This window comes from Schistocerca piceifrons, chromosome 6, assembly GCF_021461385.2.
Source record: "Schistocerca piceifrons isolate TAMUIC-IGC-003096 chromosome 6, iqSchPice1.1, whole genome shotgun sequence".
NCBI classification, from domain to species: Eukaryota; Metazoa; Arthropoda; class Insecta; order Orthoptera; family Acrididae; genus Schistocerca; species Schistocerca piceifrons.
The window spans coordinates 496,017,658-496,037,574 of NC_060143.1; the positions used below are offsets into that span (position 1 = coordinate 496,017,658).

Sequence of the window (19,917 nt, forward strand, 5' to 3'; positions counted from 1 at the left end):
GCAGGGACAAAGAATCCAGTGAAATTTTTTTTAAGTGCTTTGTCTGAAAACTACCTTGAGCCGTTAAACAGAGAACCAACTTGTGGTGATAACATATTGGACCTTCTGGTGACAAACAGACCTGAACTATTTGAAACAGCGCAGAACAGGGAATCAGCAATCATAAAGCGGTTACTGCATCGATGATTTCAGCCGTAAATTGAAATATTAAAAAAGATAGGGAGATTTTTCTGTTTAGCAAAAGTGACAAAAAGCAGATTTCAGAGTACCTGATGGCTCAACACAAAAGTTTTGTCTCAAGTACAGATAGTGTTGAGGATCAGTGGACAAAGTTCAAAACCATCGTACAATATGTGATAGATATCGTAAGAGATGGAAAAGAGCCACTGTGGTACAACAACCGAGTTAGAAAACTGCTGCAGAAGCAAAGGGAACTTCACAGCAAACATAAACATAGCCAAAGCCTTGCAGACAAACAAAAATTATGCGAAGCGAAATGTAGTGGGAGGAGGGCTATGCGAGAGGCGTTCAATGAATTCGAAAGTAAAGTTCTATGTACTGACTTGGCAGAAAATCCTAAGAAATTTTGGGCTTATGTCAAAGCGGTAGGTGGATCAAAGCAAAATGTCCAGACACTCTGTGACCAAAATGGTACTGAAACAGAGGATGACAGACTAAAGGCCAAAATACTAAATGTCTTTTTCCAAAGCTGTTTCACAGAAGAAGGCTGCACTGTAGTTCCTTCTCTAGATTGTTGCACAGATGACAAAATGGTAGATACCAAAATAGATGACAGAGGGATAGAGAAACAATTAAAATCGCTCAAAAGAGGAAAGGCCGCTGGACCTGATGGGATACCAGTTCGATTTTACACAGAGTATGCAAACGACCTTGCCCCCCTTGTTGCAGCGGCGTACTGTAGGTCTCTAGAAGAGCGTAGCATTCCAAAGGATAGGAAAAGGGCACAGGTCATCCGCGTTTTCAAGAAGGGACGTCAAACAGATGCGCAGAACTATAGATCTATATCTCTAACATCGATCAGTTGTAGAATTTTGGAACACGTACTATGTCCGAGTATAATGACTTTTCTGGAGACTAGAAATCTACTCTGTACGAATCAGCATGGGTTTCGAAAAAGACGATCGTGTGAAATCCAGCTTGCGCTATTCATCCAAAAGACTCAGAGGGCCATAGACACGGGTTCCCAGGTAGATGCCGTGTTTCTTGACTTCCGCAAGGCGTTCGATACAGTTCCCCACAGTCATTTAATGAACAAAGTAAGAGCATATGGACTATCAGACCAATTGTGTGATTGGATTGAAGAGTTCCTAGATAACAGAATGCAGCAAGTCATTCTCAATGGAGAGAAGTCTTCCGAGGTAAGAGCGATTTCAGGTGTGCCACAGGGGAGTGTCGTAGGACTGTTGCTATTCACAATATACGGTACATAAATGACCTTGTGGATGACATCGGAAGTTCACTGAGCAGCAATAACATGCTTACATTTACAGTGTTAGGTAGAAAGTAACTCACTATTCTGATTGAAAGAAAGACTTTAGGATTCTTGTAAGGGGGTAAGCTGACACAGCCATGACAAAAAAGGGTCTTGCATGTTTTACATCTGTTGCCCAAAATGCCTGGAAGTGTTGCCACAGGCATTTTCTGTAAGCATTCCAGTCTTTTGCTGCATTGTCATACACAGAGAACAGAGGTGGATATGTTGCTGGCCTTGTCGCAGGTTGTGTCAGTGCAGTTGTTAAACTGGAAACAGCAACTGTCAGCACCTGCTGTTGCTTGAGAAGAGATATAAGCACTACTTCCATGGAAATTATACTCAAAGGACTAATGATTGAAGTGGGCATGTGGAGTTGAATCCCATCCTTCTTGCCAGTAAGCACTGTAATCAAGGAACACTGCACTGTTATTCATTGCTCACACAGTTCACACAAGTAAAAGACAAGATACAATAAAAGCAATGCACAAGTGGTCAGTGGAGACTGGCGCTCTGGCCTACATATTCATTAGTCCAACAGGAGGTGCAGCCGGCAGGCTGTGCACACAGCTGCTGTCTTATTAGCAGGCCAGATGGCCTCTACTGGCCAAATAAAACACAAACTTCACTTGTGAACTATGATATGGCACACACATACATTTGGTAGTTACAACACAAACGAAATGCTAATGTCAATTTAGGAAACAAAAATTCTTAGAATGGAGATTGGTGCTCTGCTGAACAGTGGCATAAATGTCAGTGTAGTAGCAATGAATTTGTACGAAGAACTATGTGCATTTTCAGTACGTGTGTTTGGAAAATCCAAAGTAGTTCGTAACAAAAGTAAATCAGTACATGACCGGGTGCTGATGAGGTTTATAATATAACAGGAAGAATATTTTACATCAGTTACATGTTTGGACACAATAAATAAGTTTCTTTGAGAATTATATGATTATGTGGAAGGACGTTAATGAGAGAAAAATTATTTTTATAGGGTATGTGATATGAATAAATGATAGTGATGAACAGTTAAGTCTTACTATGATGCAGGGGTTGCAATTAATCCCCATGGATTTCTATGTGCTGATGCAGAAAATATCAGAGAAAGACGTAAATTGCAATGTATGACAGAAATTAGGGAGGATTTATGATTTGAATGAGTGTATAAAATATTTAGGCCAATGTACTGCAAAAATGTACAGCAATATTTTTATTGGATGCAGGAATATGAATCATTCTTTACAAAACCTCACCCTCTACAATTTGCAAAAAGGAATGTCATGGATACAGCCATCCACAAAACATTTTTCCCTGAGGGGGTAAGATTCAAGACTTGCCAGTTTCTGTGTAACTGATACAATGGGTGTGAAGCATGTTTCACCCAAGAATTAAGTTTGACAAGAAGTACACAAAACTTATTCTATTTCAAAACTTTGAAAGTTATCTTCTTAGTGTTTTTAAAGTGCACTAGTTTTCTCTAATACCTAAATGCTGTGCATTTCAATAGTATATTCAAAGTACATCTTTTTATGTTGGTCACATGAATATGGATACCACCTGTTTGATTCAACAGCCTTAAATTACATCCTCGTATGATTATATTCAGAATATCTGAGTTATGAAATACAACCAGAAAATATCCACAAAAATATTTTTTCCGTACTTCTATAATGTTTGATCGAAACTGAAAACTAAAAGTCTGAAAAGGGAAAACAAGTAGGAATTACTGAGAAAATCCTGTGGGGTATCAACAAAAATGTCACATTAACACACCTTGTAATGGAGAAACAGGAAACACAAGAAAGACTCATTTACCTCTAATGCAATTTACAACACTTTGTTTTCTTATAAAACTTCATGTCTGTTCACATTAATGGATGTTTTACATTAACTTAAAGATCTGTATTTTTAGTGTTCACAGGCATAGCTGAAGGTGGACAAAAGTGTTCTGAGAGCAGCACTTGTTAGACTGGTTATCTAAAGCATAGCCTGAGGTGAGTATTCTACTAAATGAATGTGGAAAACCTCCAAAAACGATCCTCTGATTGGCTGGTAAAATGAACTTCTTGCAGTCTGGGGCTGCACCGAGGTAATCCTTGTCTCTCCTGTTTGTCACATTATTGATCAGCATGTCAACTGGAATGCAGAATTTGTAGCACTGTGACTGCGTATGGTGCAGCGTTGCACCCACAAACTTTGACTAGGTCCAAGCCCGGGAGAACACTTTTTTTTTTTAACCTTTAAATTTCACACAGTTGTCCCTCACTTCTTCACTTCTAGCACAGAAAGTGGTATTTTCTTTTTTTGACTGAAGTGTTGACATTAAGTGTAGATCTACACACCTACAATACATCATGGTTCTATTCTTCTGAGTGTACTATAATTGCTCTGTCATATAGAATTGAATGTGGAAGCAACAAACCATTAGGGATTTTCTTTTTCCACAGAGAAACGGTAAACTACTGTTGTAATTTCAACGTGTATCAGTAGGAGAGGATGCATGATTGGCATGTATACTGCTGCAGTATTATCATGTTGAGTATTAATAACAGATCCATGCTCCAGGGAGTTAGGCTGGCTCCTATCTGCAGCTCCCTAAGGGCTGAATGAAGAAGTGACAGAGGAAAGGTTGAAGACATTACACAATGAATTTTTATTCTGAAGTGGAGTGTGCACTGATATGAAACATCCTAGCAGATTTAAATTGTGTTTTGGATAGAGACTTGAACTTGGAATCTTTGTCTTTCAGGAGCAAGTGTTCTAGCTGCTGAGCTACTCAAGCAGTATGCGTGCCCAGCCCTCACAGCTTCACTTCTGCTGCTGTTTCATGGGAGGAGTTGTACCCAGATTGCAAGAGGGGCAAGTGTGTCCTCTTGCCTGCCGCCTCCCCCACCCTTCCCCCTTTCCCTTGTGGGCACCTATGATCACAGAACAAGATATAAAAAGAATGTTAAGAGATGGAATTATGAAGCATTATGAATGTTACGCTAACTAGCAACATGTGAATAGCACAAATAATCGATGTGTTTGCATATTAACTGATGCTAGAGCAATTGGTTCAAAATGGCTCTGAGCACTATGGGACTCAACTGCTGTGGTTATCAGTCCCCTAGAGCTTAGAACTACTTAAACCTAACTAACCTAAGGACATCACACACATCCATGCCCGAGGCAGGATTCGAACCTGCGACCGTAGCAGTCGCACGGTTCCGGACTGCGCGCCTAGAACCGCGAGACCACCGCAGCCGGCGCTAGAGCAATTGACAGAATGTTACTGCAACATCTAAAATTGAGACAAATTCCTTTTTCCTTCTTTTATTGTATATGATGAGCCTTTGTAGGAGCAGCACAAAAATGCAGATTTATAAAACATCAGATTGTGAAAAGGCAATGAATAGCACAGAGATGGCACCATATGAAATACTGTCTTGGTGGAAGTTGGACTGTTGGAAAGTATGTTAATCAATTGTATTAAATTTCCATTTAGCAGCAAAATGGATACATAGGGGAAAATGAAGTGACCACTGGGCACATGAGAGAATGTAACAAAAATGTTGAGAAATTAGCAAGGAGACAAAGGAGGAGGAAGAAGAAGAAGAAGAAAAAGAAGAAGAAGAAGAAGAAAAAGAAGAAGAAGAAGCTGCAGATCTGATAACAATGATGTACTCAGAAACTTTAAGGAATGATGTTCATAGCAGAAACTATTAAATTCTTGAGTGTGAACTGAGGTGCACAATGTAATGTGCCTAAGGTATGCAAGATTGCGTCTATGGGTATTGGTGTATTCAGTTTATGATGTGGAATTCTCACTTTCATACACAAATCCTGACAAATAATTACAGACTTACTTTTGAAGTAGGGACTGCATAAATAATTAATTATGTCTGTGATCTTGGCACATCCACTAAAATCAACTACCAGTATTTTTTATTTTATTATTTGTCTTTTCCAATTGAGATACTGACTAATTATTTTTGAGTTTAAAAATTTAGTTTTATAAGTTCAAGTTAATTTAACAAGTGTAAAAAGGTCTTAAAAGGAACAAATATTATTTTGCATTGACTCAAATAAATCTTTGTGGTGTATTTCCTTTGGACTGGATTATCTTTGAATTGGTGTCAAAATCTTTCTGGCAGGCAATATTATTGGAAGTTAGTTCTGAGTACGATCTTATCAAGGGAGACAGTAAGCTGTTGTTGATTGGCCAAGGCGGTGAAGTTCTCTAGCATGTGAACATCCTGTACAAATGTAAGGTGGGAGGTGACATGAACAGACAATAGAGTGAATAAGCACAACAAAGTTATTCCAGCAGTTTAACTTGATAAAACATGTTCCAAATAAGTCCTGCAAAATTAAAAAATGAACTCATGGACTTTCTACAGATAATAGGTTGATCATGTACAAGTCAACATGAGGGCCTAGACATAAGTTGCATAAAAAATGTACATTTTCTGCTTTCAGAAAACTTTAAATTATATTGCAAAAATACTTGTGAATTATCTCAAGTAAGTTGCAATTACAGTTAACTCCCACATAACATTTAACTTCATAAAGAATGATAGTAGGCAATAACATTACAACAAGCAGTGATCTTCCCTATGCCCCATCAGTGATGAGAGGAAGGAAACATTGATGTGTGGTGCAATAAAAAGTGTTAGACACACTGTTTTGACAGAGGCTGAATGATCAAGTGTAGGTTTAATAACGGAAGTTAACATTCTCACATGATATACTGCGAACTATGGATGAAGGGCAACATGCAGATTCCATATTTATAGTTTCCAGAAAGCATTTGACACAGTGCACCATTGCAGGCTTTTAACAAAAGTACAAGCATATGGAATAACTTCACAGATATGTGAGTGGTTCAAAGACATCTTCAATAATAGAACCCAATATGTTGTCCTCGATGATGAATGCTCATCAGAGACAAGGGTACCATCAGGAGTGCCCCAGGGAAGTGTGATAGGACCACCGTTGTTATCTATATACGTAAATGATTTGGCAGACATGGTGGGCAGCAATCTGTGGTCCTTTGCTGATCATGCTTTAGATTACGGTAACGTGTCAAAGTTGAGTGACTGTAGGAAGATACTAAATGACGTAGACAAAATTTCCAGTTGGTGTGATGAATGGCAGCTAATCCTAAATGTGGAAAAATGTAAGTTAATTCAGATGAGTAGGAAGATGAAACCTGTAATGTTCAGATCCAGTGTTACTAGTGTCCTGCTTGACACAGTCAAGTCATTTAAATATCTGGGTGTAATATTGCAAAGCGATACGAGATGGAATGAGCTTGTAACAGCTGTGGTAGGGAAGGTGAATGGTTGACTTCAGTTTCTTGGGAGAATTTTAGGAAAGAGTGGGTCACCTGTAAATGGGAATTTCTGGAGGGAAAGCAACATTCTTTTCAAGAAACACTTTAGAAAAAATTTAGGGAACTGGCATTCGAAGCTGACTACCGAACAATTCCACTGCTGCCAACATACATTGCCCGTAAGTACCATGAAGATAAGATATGAGAAATTAGGACTTATATGGAGACAAATAGACAGTCATTTTCCCCCCACTCTATTTGCGAGTGAAACAGGAGAGGAAATGATAAGTAGTGGTACAGGGAATCCTCCACCACACACTGTAAGGTGGCTTGTGGTCTACCTACACTATGTGATTAATAGTATCCAAACACCCCCAAAAACATACATTTTTCATATTAGGTGCATTGTGCTGCCACCTACTGCCAGGTACTCCACATCAGCGGCCTCAGTAGTCATTAGACATCATCAGAGAGCAGAATGGGACACTCTACAGAACTCACGGACTTCGAACGTGGTCAGGTGATTGGATGTCACTTGCGTCATATGTCTGTATGCAAGATTTCCACACTCCTAAACATCCCTAGGTTTCTGATGTGATAGTGAAGTGGAAACACACAAAAGAGTACAGGTCGACCTCATCTGTTGACTGACAGAGACTGCTGACAGTTTAAGAAGGTCGTAATGTGCAATAGGCAGACATCTATCTGCACCGTCACACAGGAATTCCAACTGCTTCAGGACCACTGCAAGTACTATGAGAGTTAGGTGAGAGGTGAGAAAACTTTGATTTCATGGTCAAGCAGCTGCTCATAAGCCGCACATCACATTGATTAATGCCAAATGCCACCTCGCTTGGTGTAAAAAGCATAAACATTGGACAATTGAACAGTGGAAAAACGTTGTGTGGATTGCCAAATCACAGTATACAATGTGGTGATCCGATGGCGGGGTGTGGGTATGGCGAATGCCTGGTGAACATCATCTGCCAGCGTGTGTAGTGCCAACAGTAAAATTCGGAGTCAGTGGTGTTATAGTGCGGTCATATTTTTCAGGAGGGGATTGCACCCCTTGTTGTTTTGCATGGCAATATCACAGCACCGGCCTACATTGGTGTTTTAAGCACCTTCTTGCTTCCAACTGTTGAAGAGCAATTCAGGGATGGCAATTGCATCTTTCAACACCTGTTCGTAATGCATGGCCTGTGGCAGGGTGGTTACATGACAGTAACATCCCTGTAATGGACTGGTCTGCATAGAGTCCTCATCTGAATCCTACAGAATTTGTTAGAATGCTGACTTCACGCCAGGCCTCGCTGACTGACATTGATACCTCTCCTCAGTGCAGCATTTGTGAAGAATGGGCTACTATTCCCCAAGACCCAAGAAACCTTCCAGCACCTGATTGAATGTATGTCTGCTAGTGGAAGCTATCATCAAGGCTAAGGGTGGGCCAAAACCATATTGAAATCCAGCATTACCGATGGAGGGCACCACGAACTTGTAAGTCATTTTCAGCAAGGTATCCGGATACTTTTGATCACATAGTGTATGTAGCTGTACAGGTACATGCCTCACATGTTGTCCAACAAACATTGTATGGCATGGGTCTGAAGTAGTATCTTACAATACAATCAATAGCATACAATGTGACAATCAGGTCCAGCAGTAGCAGAGGTTAAGTATCTGTTGATATTTCAAGATTCTTTCAGATGGTTAAGCTAAGTTGGTGGGTAAAAACTGCTCTTACCGGAACCTGACTTGTTCTCATAGTTGCAACATAAATACAATGTGTGTGTTTTTTAAAGTAAATACTGTATTGAAATAACAATAAAAAAGTAGACCTTTCTTAGCAATTTTGTTTCCGCATGAGATCCTGAACTTTCATCTATTTTTCTTCGTAGCTCCCATTGTAACTTACAGCCATCTACTGAATACCTTCCTCATACAGAAATATGTTGCCCGATTTTGACATCATCATCATCATCATCATCATCGTGGTGCTGACCACTCAGATGGTTCTTCAAATGCAGGAACACATGGTAGTCACTGGGTGCTACATTGGAGCTGTGTGGAGAGTGATAAAGTTGTTCACAGCCATATGTTCCAGTCAGCTCTTGAGTTTAATTGGCCATATGTGGACAGGCATTGTCATGAAGCAAAATGATCCCCTTGCTCAATCTCATGCCTTTTGTTTCGGGTTGAATGATACAATGTTTTTAAGGACTCACAATAAGTCATAAAATTTATGTTGTCACCAAGGGACAAAAATCCACAAGCAACACCACCCTTCTGTCCCAAAAACTGTACACATGATATTCTGGGATGGAATTTTTTGCCTGAATATAACTTTCTTGAATAATATTGAATGCCACCATTCTGTGGATTGCTGCTTTGATTAAAGCGTATTGTAAGCCAACCGCATTTAATCACCTCTGACAATTTGGCTTCAAAACTTGTCATCTACCTCACAGTACCAATCTAGGAACATCAAAGAGTGACTGAGCGCAATGTAGGGAGGCAGGTGTGTGTGTGTGTGTGTGTGTTTTTCCTACAAGCTTGAAAAAGGAAGTTTATTCCAAAAGCTAGCAAAGCTCTGTGTCTTTTGTTTGTGTACCTATTGATGATGCAGTGCTTCTGCCTTTTGGTGAGTCATCTTCTTTATTTCTAAATAATTTGTAATGGCTAAACATTTGCTTTTGTGCATCTCAGTCAGCATTTTGGTACCCTGCATAAGCATAACTTTCAATAATTTAAAATTTCTGTAACAACTGCATTAAGTAAACTTCTTGACACTAGAGGAAACTCATTACATAATTTCAAAATCACAAAGCATGTGTTCTTTCCCACTTTTTCATAAACTTTCTGCAAAAAATTGTCAGTAATGACTGAGGGTCACCTGCTTTATTCCTCATCATGCACATTCATATGGCCATCTTTAAAAGCTCTCGCCCATTTCTGTACCATCCCAACACTCACAATGTTTTCTCCATGCATTTCACTGATCTGATGATGAATTTCAACAACTTTCACACCTTTAGCACAAAGAAAATGAATAACAGCACATATTTCACAAATGGCAGGATTATCAGCCTGAGGAGGCATTTCAAACACTCACAAACAATAATGTGAACCTGCCATTTCACTCTCTAATGTTATCTGTGGCTTGCCAACAGAGTGTGGTACACAGTGTGCATACATCAAATGCCGACCACAACACTACAGTGCTGGAATTTCAAAATGGTATTTACATTAAAGACATACATAGCACATGTTAATGTAGATGTGTGTTTACCAACTGCACTTATTAAACAGTAAGCTGTAAAGGCAACTTGCTGACCTGTATCTCCTCAGGGTAGAAATGGAACCAGATTCATAAAATGATTAGAGACACAGATTATATTTGAACCATGTATTGAATTGAAATGATAGTTACAGTTTCTGTAACCATATTGGAGGGAAATGTAATAGTGGGGGCTGGAAAGGTATTTTAGAATAGGATAAAACATTACTGAGAATATCTGGAATGGCATTTTTGACAAGGTTATTAAAATGTTCATTGCGTCTTTTGTGTAGCATGCTTGGGACTGGCACAGTGGCGGCAGCAAACCACATGGGAGGGGCAACGGAGAATGCATTGAGTAACTGAGAAGACACTCAGATGAGATCAAGTCAACTGATATTACCTGGTAACAGTTATCATATTGTGCTCCTGATTTACAATCAAACAACGGAAAATCCAGGATGGAATTGTGACAGTGTTATGAAAGTGATAGATTGCTACTCATCATATAGGGAGATGTGGAGTTGGAGACAGGCACAATAAAAAGACTATCTAACTAGTAAGCTCTTGGCCAGAAGTCCTTCTTCTGAATCAGACAACATACACATCCATGTGGCCACCTTTAACGCACGCACACATTCACACGGCCTCAGCTCACACACAATGACCACTATCTCTGACTGTTGAGGCCAGACTGTTTAGTAGTCTTTTTTGTGCCTGTCTGTGACTCAGCATCTCCACTATATGATAAGTAGCAATCAATTCAGAACAACTGATTAGTTCGCATGTACCTCTGCAATTGGGACTCCAGCCCAGTGTATGGTACAGCCTCTCTCTACCTCTAATTAGTGGAATTCTTATTCTTGTTTGCAGTTTTTGTGGTAGAACCTCATATCATCAAAAATTTGATAAAAATTCATATACTGGTATTAATTTATTTCACAAAAAATGGATACAGGAAATATGGTTAACTTACCTATTGCTGCGTAGGTAACATTTTGTTGGTTACAGTACCCATCATTAATGGGATTGTTACTCTTCTGTCTCATGACCTAAAATAAATATAGAAACATGAAGTAGTTTTCATTAAATGGTTTATTGCAGATGAGAAACTGATGTAACAGTAAACACACACATCGAGAAACCTAAATGCACTCACCTGAGACAGTACCTACACAGATGAGACAGCTGACTTTCATGATTTTTGTTTATGATCAATTTTTTAGAATTTCCATTATTGTTACATAAAATAAAAAAAAAGTTGTTTATGACTAGCAAGGTAAATATTAACATTAACTGTGGGAACTGGTACAGATGAGGCCATATAAAAAGTAGCAGTTACCTAACAATACATCTCTGAGATTCTGTCTCTGTGCCTGATTAAGGAAGAATAAACTGATTGAATATGGTCAGTGGACAGTAAATCACCAATACCTGAAGGAGTCCTTATGACTTTTCTTCAGATTAATGCATACAGAGCACAAAAACTTGACAACCGATTTTGAAATTGGTGATAGTATCTACATCTACACCCATACCCAGCAAACAACTATGCCTCAGGCATCTCCTTAACATAAATTCAAATTTCCATGGCTTTGTCACTTAATTCAGAAGTTCTGGCTGAATGAAATTGCTTACAACAATTCCAAAATATGGAAAAAGAAATTAAGTGGTGCACATAATATAAAGATAGTATTCCTGTAGCTCTCAGCTTCATAGTCCTGAACTGGCAGAAATCATAAAACTACAGGTAAATATGAGTGCAAGGTTAAAGTTTCTAGGCCTGACAAAGAGAAGGCACATAAACTAAACTTTGATTTTGTTATGTTAGAAAAAACTAGTACACAAAGTACCCTCTGCCACATAGCTGAAGATGGTTTGCAGAGAATAGATGTTGATGTAGATGTAGAGTATGAGAAGAACTGCTGGCTAGTACTCACCTTGAGGTGGTAAAATTTTATAGTACTACCAACAGAAATATCTAATGGTAAAAGAGACATATTACCTAGCATTTGGAGTTCATAGTTCCTTCATTGGGGAGGATAGAGGGATATTTTGGGAAGGTTATTTTTAATCTGCAGAGCACATGGACCCCAGGATGAGAAGACAACATGACAATGGGACAAGTTTTGGGACATGATTGACTATTGTCTGTATTTTTGTTGTCCATTCGGTGGAAAGCGCATCAGACATTTGTGGAAATTAAAGGATTATTTTGATCCTGAAACAAGTGCCCCAATGTTGCTTATGCATACATTGGACCTTATCCTTACCAAAGGTGAGTCTCTCATCCTAGTGTCTGAGTAACTTGCCCTTTCTTTTATACTGTCCCCAACATATCCCTCTCTCCTCCTCAATGAAGGAACTATGAGTTTTGAAAGCAAGGTAGCATGTCCATTTTACTTCTATTTGTTGTCTATTGGCAGTATGTTGTTGACAGTACTACACAGTTTGCCTTCTGAAGGAAAAGCACTGGCCAGCAGTTCTGTCTCACAATGTATTAAGCTATAGTTGCAGGATAGTTTTGAGTGAGAATTTCATCTAGTTGGCTACACAGCAATACCATGCTGTCATACAATTGGCTTGGACAGTTTATCCATTCTGCATCCATATTCCACAAACCACTGTGATGTGCATAGCAGAGAATACTTTCCATTGTACCATCTATTGGGTTTTTTTGCCATCCTATTTATGTATAGAGCACAGGAAGAGTAAGTGATTACATGCCTCTGTGTGCTGTACACAGCCTAATCTTGCCTTCACAATCTCTGCATGAGTTGTACATAATACGTATAGTATATTCATAGCTTTCTAATTTGGTACCAGTTATTGAGACCCTGTAAATAGGGTTTTGTGGGGTAGTGATATCCATCTTAAAGTACCTGCAACTTTAGGTTTCCAGAATTTCTGTGATGCTCTCCTGTGCATCTCTCTGTCACCATTCATGCTGCCCTTTACATACTTTAAAAAATGTCCTCTGAGTCCTATCTGGTACAGAATGGTAATAGTAGAGTGGGTGTCAGATGTGTTTAGTGGGTAATCTCCCTTGTCTAGTTACTCCATTTTCCCAGTATTCTACCAATGAATGAAAGTATGGCACCTGTTTTACCTACAGTTGAGTCTATATGATCCTGCCATTTCGTATCCTCACAGACTGTTATCTACATCTACATCTATACTTTGCAAAGCACTGTGAAGTGCATGGCAGAGGGTATGCCCCATTGTACCAGTCATTAGAGTTTCTTCCTGTTCCATTCATATATGGAGCATGGGAAGAATGACTGTTTGAATGCCTCTGTGCATGCAGTAATTATTCTAATCTTATCGTCATGATCCCTGTGTGAGTGATACATAGGGGGTTGCAGTATATCCCTAGAGAAATAATTTAAAGCATGTTTTTGAAACTTTGTTAAGAGACTTTCTCAGGATAGTTTATGTCTGTCTTCAAGAGTCTGCTGTTTCAGTTCCTTCAGTATCCCTGTGACACTCTCCAATGGATTGAACAAACCTGTGACCATTTGTGCTGCCCTTCTCTGCATATGTTCAATATCCCACTGGTATGGGCCCCACATTCTTGAGCATGAATGGATCGTATGTATAATTTGTAAGCAATCTCCTCTGTAGACTGACTGCACTTACCCAGCATTCTACCAATAAGCCAAAGTCCACCATCTGCTTTATCCACGGCTGAACCTATGTGATCATTCCATTTCATATCCCTACAGTGTGTTACATCCAAGTATTTGCACGAGTTGGCCAATTTCAATGGTGACTCATTGATATCATACTCATGGGAAGTTTGCATTTTGTGAAGTGCAAAATTTTACATTTCTGAAAATTTAGAGCAAGTTGCCAATCTCTGCACCAAGTACTTCATTATAGGCAACTGCATCATCAGCAAAAACCTGGTTTTACTATTAATATTGTCTGCAAGGTCATTAATATACAACATGAACAGCAAGGGTCCCAGCACACTTCCCTGGGGCACAACCAAAGTTACTGCCACATCTGATGATGACTCTCCATCTAAGATAACATGCTCTGTCCTTCCTACCAAAAGTCCTCAATCCAGTGACAAATTTCACTTGATACTCCATATTGTCATGTTTTGCATTAAGTGTAGTTGTGGCACTGAGTCAAATGATTTTTGGAAATCAAGAAATACTGCATCTAGCTGGTTGCCTTGATGCTAAGCTTTCAGTATGTCTTATGAGAAAAGTACGAGTTGGGTTTCAAGTGATCAATGTTTTCAAAAACCTCGCTGGTTGGCATTGAGGGGGTCATTCTGTTCTAGAAACCTCATTATGTTTCAGTTTAGGATATGTTCAATGATTCTACAACAAATCAGTGTCAAGGATACTCGATGGTAGTTTTGTGGATCACTTCTATTACCCTTTCTGTAGACGGGTGTGACCTGTGCATTTTTTGAAGAACTGGGCATGGATTTTTGTTCAAGGGACCTATGATAGATTATAGTGGGAAGAGGGGCTAACTCAGCAGCAGATTCAGTATAGAATCTGATGGATTTCATCAGAGCTTGTAGCTTTGTTCAATTTTAACAATTTCAACTGTTTCTCAACACCACTGACACTAATACTTATTTCATTCATCTTTTTAGTGGTACGAGAATTAAATTGAGGCAATTCTCTTGGGTTTCCCCTTGTAAAGGAGCATTTGAAATCAGAATTAAGCATTTCAGCTTTGCTTTGCTACCCTCAATTTTAGTTCCTGTCTCATTCGCTATGGACTGGACTCTAACTTTGGAGCCACTAACAGCCTTTATACACAACCAGAATTTCTTTGGATTTTGTGAAGTGTCATTTGACAATATTCTGCTATGGTAGTCACTGAAGGCATCTTGCATTGCTCTCTTGACAGCCTAATGTGTTTCATACAGAATCTCTCTTTTTATAGCCCTTTGCTTTGTTTTACACCTATTATGCAGTAATCTCTGTTTGTTTAGAAGTTTCTTTACAGTGATTGTATACCATGGAGGTTCCCTCCAATTATGAACTGTTCTAGTGGGTGCATATCTATCCAGTATGAGGTCAACTATTCTTTTAAACTTGAGCCAGAGTTTTTCTACAAGCTTCCAATCTCTGCTGAAGGTTTCAAGATCCTCATTGAGATATGACATTACTGATTTTTATCTAGTTTACTGAACATATATATCTTTCTGTTTGTTTTTGTTGTCCTTTGTACCATGGTAATAATTGTTGCCACAACTGCATCTTGGCATTGATACCAGTTTTGATGTGGACACCCTCAAAGAGGTCAGGTCTGTCTGTTGCCATTAGATCCAATATATTCCCATCATGAGCAGGGTTCCTATCTATCTGTTCTAGGCAGTTTCCAGAGAAGGCCTTTAGTAAAATTTCACAGGATGTCTTATCATGCGCACCACTAACAAAACTGTAATTTTCCCAATCAGTTGTTGGTTAATTAATGTCTCTACCAATCATTACAGTATGGTTGGGGAACTTACATGCAAGTGAAAGAGATTTTCTCTGAAGTTTACAGTTATGTCAGGAGATGAATCTGGTGGGCAACGGAAGGTTCCATTTTCATTTTATGCCCACCCCTGATACTGAATCTTGCCCAAACAATCTCACATGCATCTTCAATTTCTGTCTTGGTGGATTTGAGTTTTTTTGTCTACTGTGACAAATACGCCACCTCCATTTCCAATTTGCCTGTCCTTTCGACATACACTTATATTTTCCCCAAAAATCTCACTGCTATCAATTTCAAGTTCCAACCAGCCTTCTGTACTTAGTATTATGTAAGCTTCACTGCTTTTCATGAGTGCTTCAAACTCTGGCACTTTGTTGCAAATCCTTTGGCAGTTTACCATTAGGATTTTAATATTCATACCTGTGTGAGGCATTTCTTTCGATATTACACTGATGCTTCTGGGTTTCTTACAGCTATCATTATATGGATTGGATAGAGAGTACCTAATCTAAAAAAAAACCGTTGTCTGTACCCCACACACAGTCAGCTACTTGAGTGGCAGCCCCTGATATAAAGTGCACACCTGACCTATTTAGGGACACCCTACAGTTCGCAACCCTATGGCACAAGTCCAGGAAGTCATAGCCTAGCTTGTCACAGAATTTGGAAGTTTCTGGTTCACTCATACCAATTGACTTAGAACCAAAGTGCAACAATCAGTTCAGGGGACAATGCCACAAATTTTGAGCTTCATTGAAACCCCACATGCAAGGCTATTCTTCTCAATCTTCTCCGCAAGTTGCTGGAATGACCCAAGAATGGCTTTGGAGTTCAGGCAACAGGCATCATCTGTTCCAAAATGCACCACAATCTGCAATTGGTTACACCCTGTTCCATCAATGGCTGCTGGAACAACCTCTTCAACATGTTGAATGAGGCTCCCAGGCACAAACACTGAGTGCACCTGGTGTTCTTTCCAGTCCCTTGCTTCCATGTCTCCAAGGGTACCATTATTCACCATACATTTGAACTGCTGATGGTTAACAGACGCCTACCCTTTTGTGTTTGCCTCCTACTGACACTGGACAAAACAAGTTTCCCACATCAGGTGAAGTGAGTCCCACTGGGTCAGTTCCAATGAAAGACAGCACCTCCAACTCATTTGTTATGGGGATTTGTACAACACCCTGAGTCCTTCCTGGTACCTGTCCACCCTGTACAGGATGCCTAGATCTAACATTGACATGCCACTCACAGTCAGGTGGACGGGTAATGACAGATTCTGTACCTTCTGCAGGGGAGACAGGATAATACTTGGGGTACCTCTGGTACAGGTATCACAGGTATATGACTCTTGGAAGCTCTTTCAGCACACTGATTCACAGCAGCTGTCAATCATTTGACAGTAGTTAGGGCAATTTCCTGCTGCTTACAAACAACATCCAACTCATCCCATGTTTGAGAACAGCATTCACAGTGGGATTGCATTTTGGCTGGTGCAATGTATTACAAGGCATTGAGCAAAGGACTTTAAATTAAGCTTGCTGATTATCTTTTAACCTGTAGCGCTCATAAGTTGCTAATTCCTTATAAGAATTGAAACAGATACACAAAACAAGGTTTCTATTAAAGCAACACAAAAAAATGTAAAAATTACTAGTTTCCTAAAATGTTTTGATGTTAATTATAGTTGTTAGCAAACTCAAAAACTGAGTTAATTTATGATAAATGCAGATAATACTAGGGCTCAGCCCTGGATCTACAATATATCAGAACTGGGGCAAAAGATTGATAATGTTTGAGATAGGACATAAAAATTTAAAGAAAATCGATTTTTTGAAATATGTTCATTTTGTAATGTACATCTTTCTGAAGGGTTTGATACAAAAAACACATATGTTCGAGGAAGTATAATATATGGTATTTGGTCATAAATGTGCCAAAGTGAAGTGCCATGCCCACACAGAATTCTTCTATCACATGTCACTGTATTTCACTCTGTGGAATTCAAATGTATATATTTTGCAATGGAAGCCATCATCTGGTAGTCTGAATCTATGGATTTTGCAAATAATTATAACAATGCTTATCACTGGTACACCCAATCAACCACATAAAGAAACAGCGATTGGCATCCACCCATTTGGGTTTATTTGGCTCAGCCTGTTTAGCCCCATCCCCTTTTGTTTGCAGGAAAGTTTTTTATTTCTGGATGCGATGGGGATTCCCCTGGCAGAGACATCATGCACACTATTCATGCACTCAAAAACCAACTTATGAATCATTCAGAAATCAACTTAGAATGTGTTCAAAAATGTTCAAAAACCAGCAGGGACACATTTCAAAATCATATGAACAATCAATAGACCGATGTGCACTGGATGCTAGGTGCTTTGTGAAACAAGGTTATTTTCTTCAAGAATATGAATTTGGTGCCACCTGGGATAAGCAGCAACTCAAGAAAGAAAAATGACAGAGCACAACTGCTGTAAATGGCTGGCACAGAGGGGAAAACATCGCAATCCAATCTAATCTGCTGTTGAAATTTCATGCATATGAACTATGTCATACAGAATATGTTAGTTTAGGCAGTAGCAGCAATGCCCAGGGAAAGACAGTTCAAAATCAAAATGCTTTTGTGACTGGACGAGTTGTAGGAAGTGTTTGGACTGAGCCGTATTGAGCCACTGTAGGTTAGGAAAAATAGGACACACTGATTGGGCAGTGCAGAAGTGCCAGTGAACACAGGTTTTTTGAGACATTGCAAGTAGGGCAGTTCAGTGCCACACATACAGCTGCTAAAGTTATGTGATAGTGTTGGTAGCATTTAGAATATTTCATGCAGATGGATATGATTGATAGAGGCAACTGTCTACAGCACACCTGCAGCCATGATGTTTGAGCTCTGGCAGCAGGACTTGGCACTGCATCATGTGGTCACGGACCAGCACCATGATCGGTTTTGCAGAGCCAAGTGGAGGGGTGCCATGACACCAGATGTGTGAGAAGTGCTCAGGGGACATACCATCAGACGAGTGTGAGTCAACAACTGACAGTGCTTGGCATACCACAGCAAACTTGTTACTACAGGATGGTTGTGCCCTCTCCAATATCAGATGACAACAAAGGTCTTCTCAGTGGCATCTCGAAATGTGGCAAGTTGGAATATGATACATATGTCATATTTTCTGCTCTCAAGACTAGCTAAAATTTTTTACTCTTTTCACCTAATACAGTTAGTTGCACATGTAGTCAGTAATATGCCCAGGAATATGTAAAACTGTCATTTATGTAATAGCTCAGTTGTTTCTATGTATCTTCCTGATTACAATGGTGCAAGTGGTTTCAATGGAAGCTTGAGCAATTAAAAGTTCCAGCTAATTGAAACTATAACAACATCATACACTGAAGCATCAAAGAAACTGGTATACGCATGCATATTCAAATACAGAGATATGTAAACAGCCAAAATACGGAACTGTGCCTATATAAGACATCAAGTGTCAGGTGCAGTTGTTAGATTGGTCACTGTTGCTACAACAGCAGGTTATCAAGATTTAAGTGAGTTTGAATGCGATGTTATAGTCATCACACAAGTGATGGGACACTGCATCTCCCAAGATAGCGATGAAGTGGGGTTTTTCCCATACAACCATTTCATGAGTGTACCATGGCTATCAGGAACCCAGTAAAACATCAAATCTCTGACCATCACTGTGGCTGGGAAAATATCTGGCAAGAAAAGGACCAATGACAAGTGAAGAGAATCATTCAATGTGACAAAAGTGCAACTCTTCCACAAATTGCTGCAGATCTCAATGTGGGCCATCAACAAGTATCAGTGTGTGAACCATTCAATGAAACATCATCGATATAGGCTTTTGGAGCTGAAGGCCCACTTGTGTACTCTTGATGGCTGCATGACACAAAGCTTTATACCTCCCCTGGGCCCATCAACACTGACATTGGACTGTGGTAACTGGAATAATTGATAATTGAAAAAATCAATTCATCACTGTACAAAAGCAATAAAGTGGCAGGTATATTTTGCAGCCAAGTATTTGCAGCCAAGTATGTTGCAGCCAAAATAGACAAGTATGGCTCTGGTCTTATCTGACAAACAGAAGGTGAAGAGCAATCATAACATGTAATACAACAAATTGTGCTTCTCAGTGGAATACAGTTTCACAAGAAGCCCCTCAAAGCTCAGTCTTAGGGCCAATCTTGTCTTATATATCAATGTTTTGCTTCTCAATATTGGTACCTAACCAATCATGTTTGCCAAGGATACTTCAGTACTTACTGAAAAAGAAAATGCAAGAGAAATTAAAGATGACATTCTAAATGCACTAACAAATGTAGATGCTTTGT

The 19,917-nt window shown here is 39.4% G+C and overlaps 1 protein-coding gene across 1 annotated transcript in view; it reads right to left on the bottom strand.

Annotated features, from left to right (window-relative positions):
• Positions 1-4,303: 4,303 nt before the first annotated feature.
• LOC124803421 overlaps positions 4,304-19,917 on the bottom strand; it is a 93,373-nt gene continuing 77,759 nt past the window's right edge. Inside the window, exons 7-8 of the mRNA XM_047264604.1 lie at positions 11,069-11,144; positions 4,304-4,413 (exon numbers count right to left, since the gene is read on the bottom strand). Coding sequence (XP_047120560.1) covers positions 4,304-4,413; positions 11,069-11,144 — 186 coding nt within the window. The remainder of the gene's footprint in view (positions 4,414-11,068; positions 11,145-19,917) is intronic.